The sequence below is a fragment of the Pleurodeles waltl genome, chromosome 7 (assembly GCF_031143425.1).
Source record: "Pleurodeles waltl isolate 20211129_DDA chromosome 7, aPleWal1.hap1.20221129, whole genome shotgun sequence".
NCBI lineage: Eukaryota > Metazoa > Chordata > Amphibia > Caudata > Salamandridae > Pleurodeles > Pleurodeles waltl.
This window is the reverse complement of record NC_090446.1, coordinates 19,159,371-19,169,437: the sequence shown is the minus strand read 5'-3', so window position 1 is coordinate 19,169,437 and position 10,067 is coordinate 19,159,371. Positions and strand designations below refer to the sequence as shown.

The following is a 10,067-nucleotide window of genomic DNA, read 5'->3' as shown; positions in this document are numbered from 1 at the left end:
CCCATTGATTAAAATTGGTGTGTCACTATAACTCCTGCTTTGAAAAAGGCATTAAAAATGATGCCTAAAATGGTGCAGTGAATGTAGATTTCACTGCAACATTTGTACGGGCCTCCAAACGCAGGCATACTGTGGGCAAAGGGGGTCACAAAGTAGCACAATGCATGCATTGGCCACTTTGTAAATATGGTGCAGCAAAAATTGCCTCTTTGAGCCGCATTAGCTTAAAAAATGACGGTAGTGTGTCGCAAGGAGGCGTTGGGGCCTTGTAAATCTGGCCCTAAGTTTCTTAAGTGCATTTTCTCAATTTAGGTCAATATCAACCTTAGAAAACAGTTCGCTTGCATCACAACTTTGAGGAATTCACCGCCCCTAGGTCTCATCCAAAGATCCCTTCACTTTCATCCCAAAATATAGAAACAACCAGTTATTCTAACATTAATTGATATTTCCAAACAAAGTACAGTGGACTCTGGATGTGTGCTTTCAAATGCAGTTTTATTCGGTCTCTACGTTTGACAATGAAGATTGTCACTTTTGCTCCAGACCTGAGAAGAGAAACAAGGCTTGTGAAAAGTTTTCACTACTGTAGCCCATCACCTCCCCTTTCCCCTTCCTCCCTGTGGCCATGACCCTTTCCTTTTCCGCTTCCATGTCCTCTCCCTCCCTCTCCTTTATCTTTCCCTTTACCCCTTCCTTTCCCGTGTTCTTTTCCCTCCTTTCCTTTGGCTTGCCCATCTTCTTTGTGGCTCCTTTTCTCCCTTCCGCTTTTGTGCCATCTCTGTCCAGAGTGGTCTTCTTCTGAGCTACTGTCTTCTTCCTCACTCTCATCTTCATCGCTGATAGCCCGCTCCGCTCTTTGCTGTACATTCCCATCTGATTCTTGGTCGTCAGCCTCATCAGGGAAATGAACATCATGGTGTTCTAAAAGAAAAACATGGAAGTCAGATGATGTCAAAAGAAAGGTGTAAGTCACAACAGAGGAAAGAGTCAGGCCGGAGCCTGGCCAATGGGAGAACGTGCAGGGGGTCACGTGGATATGGAGGAGCCAATCATCATCCTTTCTCACCTACCCACAATCACTACCCTCAACAAAGTGATGGTGAGTGTTTTGTCCTTCTCCTGACCTCAGCCAGGCTTCAGGCAGGGGTGAGACTGCCCCCCACCCCTCCCCCAAGCTCTGGAGACAAGAGACAAGCTCTGCTCACACTCTGGCAGGGCCAATTCACTCTGTCGTCGACTGTGCAACCAAAAAAAATGTTATGATTAACTTTGGTTACAACACCTTAATGTATGTCAGAAATTCACTTAAAAATCACAGTTTAAGTGCAGTTGTGGTTGCAAATTAAAAACGGAAATAACTGACATTCAGACGTTGTGATTTTACAATATTTATATCAAGAATGCATAAAATCGAAATGTAATTAAATAACAGTTCGCAGTCAAACCAATAAATAATGCTTTATTCCTAGCCATCTCTTTCAGACTGATAGTGGTAATGAAATATATAATCTCATCTGTTAGACTATTTAAGAAAGTGGTAGCTGCAGATTTTCCATCAGGAAGCATTTTTGTTTATTTAGTAAATTTGGCATCATTTAAGGAGTGTGGACAAAACTTTCAGGAAAGTAGTCTATCCGCGTTTGCTGCTATATGGAATGATTCTTACCTATCCATCAAGCACAGGCCAAGGGAAAGGGTAAGGGCTCCCAAAACTGTGATTCCCCATGTAAATTCTCATTGAAACTTTGCTCTTTGATACAGAAATAACATTTGAATGGAATGACATCAAATTAAGTAAAACATTAGAACTTTACTCAGGGACTGTGCTTTTTGTTATGTGGTTTAAATTTATTCAGTGGTTTCGAGAAAGCAGCATTTAAAGAGGAGCTCAGTTTGGGCATGAGGATACTAGCACTGGAAAGAGTTAGATATATCTGGACTGTATTTGTACAGATGTGCTCTGAATGGCCCCTTTCAAGTAGACTCCGATTGCTATTGGCTGGCCACAACATGAACAATGTGTTGTATTAGCCATTGCTGTATTTGAGAATTTCGGGTCATACTTACAAGCGGCTTGTGCTTCTGGTGCATCACCTTTTTTACGCACCGGCAGTGCAGACTGCAGGTCCATGTCTACACAGCCACGCAAAGCCACGCAAAGCCACTTTGCATGGCTTTACATGGCCTTGTAGATGTGGAGTAAGGTAATGCCTTACTTTGCATCACAGACATTGTCCATGGGTGTTCCCACGCTCTACCCATGGATTTTGATGCATTCCCATATTTACAATGATTTGTGAACCTGGGAATACGTCAAAAGTCTACGTCTCCACAGGGGAGGCATTAGAGAGGCGCAGCAAGGGGAAATATGTGTGCCACTTGAAAGAACTCTAACTATATCTCCTGAATTTCTCTGGTTTTGTACGAGTAAATTCAGAACCTAACTATAACCTCCCTGTAACCTTTGTTTTTGTCAGTGAATTTCTATAGTTTTTTAACATAAAGTAATTTTAATCACTACACGTTGTTCCAACCCCTGTGTCGCACGGCCTTTCAAGTCAAGCCAAGCCATTATAACCACCCAATCGCGCACAACGCATGTGAATATTTCACATTAGGTCAAAAAATTCTTTCAAACCCAGAATTTGCCCCTAAAACATACCTATATCACACCCCTGGTGTCAGGGCATCTTCAACCTGACCCGTTATGCCACTTTCAATTTGGAATTTCATCCCACGAGGACCCGTGAAATAAAATGGTGCAGTCAGTCAATTATAGGGCTTCTTTTGGCATGCTTATTCTGGAAAAGTCATGAATTTTTGCAAATTATTTGCACAATAATAAGAAAGTTCCCAGGCCAGAGATATACAAATTTGGATTTACCAAAATTTCACAAAAACTACTGAATGGCTTTACACCAAATAAGTGAAAGTGTGATCAGCGTACTGAAAGCTAGCTTTCTGTCAAATTTGATGTCATTCCATCCAGTGGTTTGGGCTGCACACATGTGTAAGGGTCCTATTGGAATTAACATTAGAAACACAACTTTTTTCATCCCTCCTTTTTCTCAGCCCCCCCCTTGACAGATCACCCTAGACTGTCCATGTATAACAAGAACTACCACAACACTTTTTATGGAAAGTTTCATGAAGATTTGTCAAACGGCACCAAAGATCTAGGCAAGTCAAAGAATTATTTTACTCTGGAAACATGAAAGAGGAAATAGAATGATTAAAATCTTGTGTCTGTAAACAAAAGAGCTTTTTGAATATTTTTTTATGAGAGAGTGCCCCAAATGTTTGGAGCAAAGTAGGAGTAAGTCTTGATGATTTTAAGGAAGACCGCTTACATGGTTGAAATGCATTAATCATCTTGATTCATATTTCAAAATTAAAATTCTGCTGCATCATGAACCCGAGCGTATCACTGCCCGTCTCTATTGTTGTATGACAAGCATTTGACTGAATATATATATATATATATATATATATACATATATATATATATATACATATATATACATATATATATATATATATTACATATATATGTTTTCACAGATCATACCACACTGCTCAATACAACATTGAAAAAGACATGATAAAGCAAAATAATGCATACCAAACATGGGCTTGGTGCACCTCATGCCACACATAGTTCTACAGCACTTCTCCGAGAGCTCACAGTCTTGTTCCACAGAACAGTTTTTTAGTGTGGAGAAGTCGATCATGGGCCAGAGTTTGGGTTTCCTGTCCGGATGGGAGCCACCTTGCTCATTTTCATGCCAGTGTTGGCTCTGAGCGTCAGACCCAGGCCCATAGCCTTCAAGATCCAATTCTTTAAGCATCTCCTTATTAAGTTTTTCTAACTCAGCGCGGTGCTTAAGCATGTAGTCTTCAAAGCACATCCCAGGATGCTGGACATCCTGGCTGCCAGGCGGTTCTATGCCAAAGAAACAAGAAGGAGATCCTCAGTACACAGAATGTCATTCACATTATTCATTTATTTAAAACGTCCACAATCCTCCAATGGAACTCATTCAATGTCAACTAATGAGCCCAATCTTTAAAGCAACACCCTCAGCCCCTGACAAATGAAAGGGGTCATAGTGCATACTATCTCTTGAGCGATGGAAGTAACATATGGTATCTTTCAGAAGGAACGCTTACTCTCTCTTCTGTTGTGTTTTGAACCATGGATACCCAGGGGGCACATATGTGTCACATTTGAATGACTGTTTGCACCTATGAGCACTGCACCATCTGCATCTTATTTTTAATATTTAATTTAACACATTTTGTTATAGAACAATGAAGCTGTAATATTGTGATGATCAAACACTGATATGTGTTCCTACCTCATGATGATTTGTAAATTTATATACAGCAGTAGGAGGATATTATCAGTGCTGTCACTGGCTAGAGGCAAACCTTTTCCTCCAACCAGTATTGTCTCTGACAATAATCCCAAAGTTAAAGAGGAGGAAATTAAGCCAAGCCTTATATTTCACATTCAGCATTTGATATATACAATAGAAGCCCTCTTGGGAGCAATGTAGAGGTAGAGGGAAGTCGCAGACTGGAAACCCAGTAGGTCATATTTATTTATTATTTTAAGTCACAAGTTGATTCTGTATAATTTAGAAAATGCTGAGGGCTCAGTTTTAAAGGCCCAGAAAACATTCCATTATACTCAGTGCTCTCTGGAAATCTAAGCTTATGGGACAATAGCTGGTGCTTATGTCCTATGCACAACCATATTAAAGAGGGAGATGTTTGCAGAGTGTCCATATAGCTCCAAAAGTTAGAATAGTAATGGAAAGAAAAATTAATTCTGAGACTGGGACAAAGGATGCACTGCTCTTTTAATCGCAAGGTCAATTTACCACTAAGGATTTAGAGATGGGTTTCCTAGAAACCTGGCCCTGGCCCGTGCATAGTGTTTATCAAAGGATACCGCTTCTCCTAAACTTCTGTCTTTAAATGTGCCCAAGGATCAAATGCCTTTGTGCAGCCCTGGATTTATAGTGTCAAATGTAACTTCTGCCCTTAAATGTGTCTCAAGAATTACATGTCTGTGGGCAGTCCTTAAATTACAGTACGAAACATAACAGAGCCTTCAAGGGGGCTCAAGATGTTGCTACACGGTAGGAAATATATAAAAAGTGCTTAGAAAAAGCATTCCTGAATTAAGAAAACAATCAAGAACTAATGCAAGAATCTTCACAGCCCAATTGTTGAGTAGTGTATAATTACACAGAACCAGCAAGACCCATATCTAGCAAGATAATTTCCAATGGAAGGGACAAATAAATGGGACTGGGTTGAGGTTTTAGAAATGGTTTCCATCTTAAATTTGAAGCCTTTCAAAGAGAGATGCTGTATATACACTAACAAGTGACTGAAACTGATACAAACATAATTAGTACTGTGCTGGATGATGTATTCTGAAACCCTGTTCTAACTATTCTGCCTTGCTCTCTGTTTGGAGGAGCCATTGGCCTGTCCCGCTCTTGTACCCACAGTGTGACTGCATAGACCTGTCTTAAATCAGAACCAGCCCTCACAAATATTTTGTGAACCAGATAAAAAGAAATAAGACCATCAAATCAAGGGCAGTAAAAATATCTAATACCTCCAACAGTGAGAAGATCAAAGCACTTTCTTACAATCTGTGGCAATCTCTAGACAGAGCTTTTAATGAAAAGAAACATTTATAATATGTTGGATAAAATCTCCATAACTATAGGATTATTGCTGCAGTCGCGTCACTGCAAAATATAACATGCAAGTAAAATAAATTAATGTAATTTAGTGTGTTGTTTTTGAAACACTGTAGGAGCTGGGAAGTTCATTGTTTCCTTAACAGTGTTACTATACAAAGAAAGATTAAATGAACCATTACACAAAACAGATATCAGGACTAAAATCACAAATCTTTATGAGCTACAATTGCTGTGGTGTAGAATGCAATACCTCCTGCCTTCCCTTCTAAAGAAGTCAATGTGGTCAGCACTGAGACCAACTCTTCACACTGGAGACTGTGTGAAGGATGAAAATATTATTTACCTGCTGAAGAAAACAGACAAAACTGCCCCTGTGTATAAAAGAATGCGCGAGCAAATATGTCACCTATTATAATACAAAGCCAACAATAGTCTCTGTTGCAGGTATATTTTTATAGCAATGGCTAGTGTTTCATAAAAATGCTTTAGATCTGGCAGTTCACTCCTGTGGGGTTTAGCTTTCAATTTGCCCAGAAGAAGACCCAAAGCATAAGACAAAGAGCCGAAACATCACCCTTGATTTAACTCACTGTATAAGAGTGAGAGAAGAATTGATTTCAGTGTAATCAACTGGGTCTCAATTGTTAACCGGAGTTTAGGTTCAAGGCTGTGCATTGCACAGGGCTGACAGTACTTATTTTGAGTAGTAGGTACTTAGTAGAGCTGGGTGATGCATGGACACCATACTTTCATAAAACTGGTAAAGCAGGTTTCTCTGGTGGCAACCACAATCTTCAACTTCATGTATTGATGAACCCACATTTCTTTATTGCTTTTCCCCTATCCTAAATATTGAAAAAGGTGGACTCTTGACAACACTCTGATATAAAAGAAGCTTCTGAGACACCCCTTTGGGTCTGCCATTAATTAGGAATTTACATTTACCCATGAATGCCAAATACCTCAAATGCCAAGAGCTTTGAATACTTTGCTGAGACCAACAAAGGGGTGTGCAGAGCCAGTTCAACTGGGGGAATCACTCAATGCATCCAGTGATATAATGATACAAATGTCTAGGTCAAACACCCCAGACGAGGACCTTCAGTCAATTTTGCCTCCTCAATGAATATGGCATTCTGGGCCAGCCACATCCAAGTATTAGTGTCAAGATGTGGCAGATGTACTGCTTCTACTAGCCAAGTGTGGGCTGTAGGTTGATCAAAATATCTATCAACTAACAAATACACACTGCATCATTTCCTAATCTAACATTTTGGCAATTGTTGTGTACAACCTGAAGCACAAATCACTGAAATCATACTGTACCTTGGCACTCAGCACCTGCATGTAAATGGTTATCGAGGTTTAATTTAAGGGAGTATTGAGCAGCACTTGTATGAAGTTGTACTACCTATATCTCTCTTGAGCACACAGGCTCAAAAGGCCAGCAGCAACACATCAAGGCCAAGATTTACTAAACTGTCACGCAATGCAGCAAGACAACTTTCTGCACCGCTCTGGGTGACAAGAAAAGAGCAGGAATGCACCATATTTAGTAAAATATGACTCATTCCTGCTCTCTCCCTGCACTGGTGCACTTATTGCTGCCCAGAGCCAGCACAGACAACCTGTGTCATGGTGCCAGGGTATCTGTGTTGCAGGCAGGATTATTTTTGTGCAGGACGGCAGATTGTTTTTGTGCAGGAAGACATACCATTCTGCACAAATACAATCCTTACAGAGATTTTCCTCTACGTGTGCGACACAATGCAGCACACATAGAAAGAGAGTAACAAAGATAATTATTCCTCCTCCTTGCACCTCTGTAGGGAAGGTGCAGCATTTTGAGGCATTACTGGGTTTACTATTCTCACTAATTCTGGGAATGTGCCACAATGTATGGGAAAAAGCATGAGAACGCCTACACTCCAACCATGGAATGCCTTCCCACTGCAGAGTAATGCAAGGCAGTGACTTGCGCTTCTTTGCCTTTTTCTAGATTTACTAGGCCACACAGAGCCATGCAAGGTGGCTTTGTGTGGCTTAATACATCTAACTTATGGGCTTCTAATGCCTTGCATCACCTTACATGAAACAAGGACAATCCAAGCTCTTAGGAAATCTGAGCTTAAAACTTGCTACCATGTTTGACAAGAACGTTTATGCACCATACAGTGGTTAACTCTAGTGGTAGCTTTTGGTTTAGAAATGGTTTGTTGGACTGCAGACAGCACAGCTCGATGGTTTCACTCCTTTCTGGACAGTCGCTCATGTGAGAGGAGGGCTTCTGGGGTCAAAGATCATTAGCCTGGACTGTGGAGTTTTTCTAGGGTCTGGTCTGTCCCCTGCACTGTTTAGTATGTATCTTCATAATCTTCTCAATCTCTTCTAGGATGATCAGTTGTCTCTCCAATTCTATACTGAAGACACCTATGTTCATAATGAACTCTCCACAGGTTCCCAACCATTGTTAGATCTTGAGGCTTCTAACACTGAACTAATCAACTTCGGTCAAATGTGAGTCTAGTATTTCCCTGATAATTATGATCTTCTTCTCTACATTGCAGAAAAGTTAAACATCTTGGCATGACTTTCAATTCTGACTCCTCCTTGGAGCCACAGATCAGTGTAGTGGTCTGCAGTTATTATATCCATCTGCAAAGAAAGGGAAGCCAATTCTACTCCGTGGAACCAGAAAAAGGGGCCAATAAAAAATAGCCCCTTATAACATCTGACTAGAGTGTTGCAACGCACTATACTCTGTTCATTTTAAGCTGGCTCCAAAACACTCAACATGGAGCCGTTGGAGTCAACATAGCAGTTAGGGTAAGAGCCCATATTGTCTCAGTTTGTAGAGCAGTGTATTAGCTTCGAATTGTTTTCCAAATTTGTTTCCAAGTGACATTCCTTACCTTTTAAGGTCTCAACTACAAGGTCCATCAGTATCCCAGCTGTAGCTTACACCTTTATCAGCCAAGTATTAATTTTAGTATTAAAATAAATCACTATTAATTGTGTCAAAGTAAAGGTTTCTGAGAACAAGTCCCTTGTGTGTTAAACGCTATCCCAATTAACATGAGGCTCTCACCTTCACTTCCCATCCTCAGGGAAAACCTGGAGATGAGCATTTTTGGATGGGCTGGATTTTCAAGGCCAGCTCATAGAGGCACAGTTGAGAACTGCTCAGTATATAACTGGTATCTGTTACTGCTGATAGACGTGCTGAGATGTTCAGCCCGTACATCCTTGTCTGGACTCTCAGAAGGTTCTCATAAATGCGTTCAGCATTGAAGGACTTACCAACAGGTATAACATTGGCTGCTGCCAGGGCCAGCAGGGAAGAAATGAGAAGAATCTTCATAGCAGCTGAGCAGGTAGTGTCAGGATCTGCAAGTGGGAGTTAGAGGGTCTGAACTCCTTTCACCACTGAACAGTGGAAGACAGTCCATTATTTATAGGACTTTGGTGGCATTATCAAGCTAGAAAAGTCGCCCATATATCATAGGATTATTCAATCTTATCAAATCTGAACCACAGCAGTGTGTCTCCTTTTGATGTATGCTTAACCTTTACATCTGTTGCAGCAGCCAAGACTTCCACAAGTTGAGACATTTACACCAACAATGACCTGCTTTGTCTCAGATAAAAAGGTCCAGTGTGGAAATCCAACACTGGTTTAATCTTACTCATGTACCTACACCATGCACACTCTTATTTGGAGTTTGTAGTCAGCATTTATTTTATTTATTTGCTGTTCAAAAGTGATATTTCAGCTGGCATTTGTTGATGGGAAAGGAAGGTAAGAGGCATTTGTTTCAAATCAAATTGCATGCCATTTACTATGACACAGTGCACCTTGGAACACATTAGGTTTACTAATTATTTGAAATCGTTAAAGCTGGCCACATACCAATTTACAGACCACTGATCTGAAGAGGTAGTTTATTGCATGGTAGTGCAATAGGTTGAGATAATGTCAAGGACCTTGTGCATTTGTCACTCGTCCAAGTAATTTGCCTTCACTCCTTCTTTGTGTTGGTATCTATTCCCTACCCATCTCAGTTACCAGGATATGAGGAAATTGGGGCTATGCTCAGTGACTTAACCCCTTAGCTGCTCAGCCTTTCCCCTCCCCCAGTGCTCAGCTCTTTTTTGGCTATTTGGGGTAGTTTGCACTTAGGCCTTCATAACTTTTTGTCCACATAAGCTATCCACACCAAATTTGCGTCCTTTTTTCCAACATCCTAGAGATTCTAAAGGTACTCAGAGTTTGTGGGTTACCCTGGAGGAGGCCAAGAAATTAGCCAAAATACAGAAAAATGGGACAAAAGGCAGCTG

The 10,067-nt window shown here is 40.7% G+C and overlaps 1 protein-coding gene across 1 annotated transcript; it reads right to left on the bottom strand.

The window, feature by feature from the left end:
- Positions 1 to 479: 479 nt before the first annotated feature.
- Positions 480 to 9,172, bottom strand: LOC138247133 (uncharacterized). The gene is made up of 3 exons (XM_069201874.1): positions 9,030 to 9,172; positions 3,626 to 3,946; positions 480 to 924 (listed from the first exon to the last, which is right to left on the bottom strand). Exons 1-3 carry the CDS (start codon positions 9,088 to 9,090, stop codon positions 584 to 586), a joined length of 723 nt encoding a protein of 240 aa, XP_069057975.1. The 5' UTR covers positions 9,091 to 9,172; the 3' UTR covers positions 480 to 583.
- Positions 9,173 to 10,067: the final 895 nt, after the last annotated feature.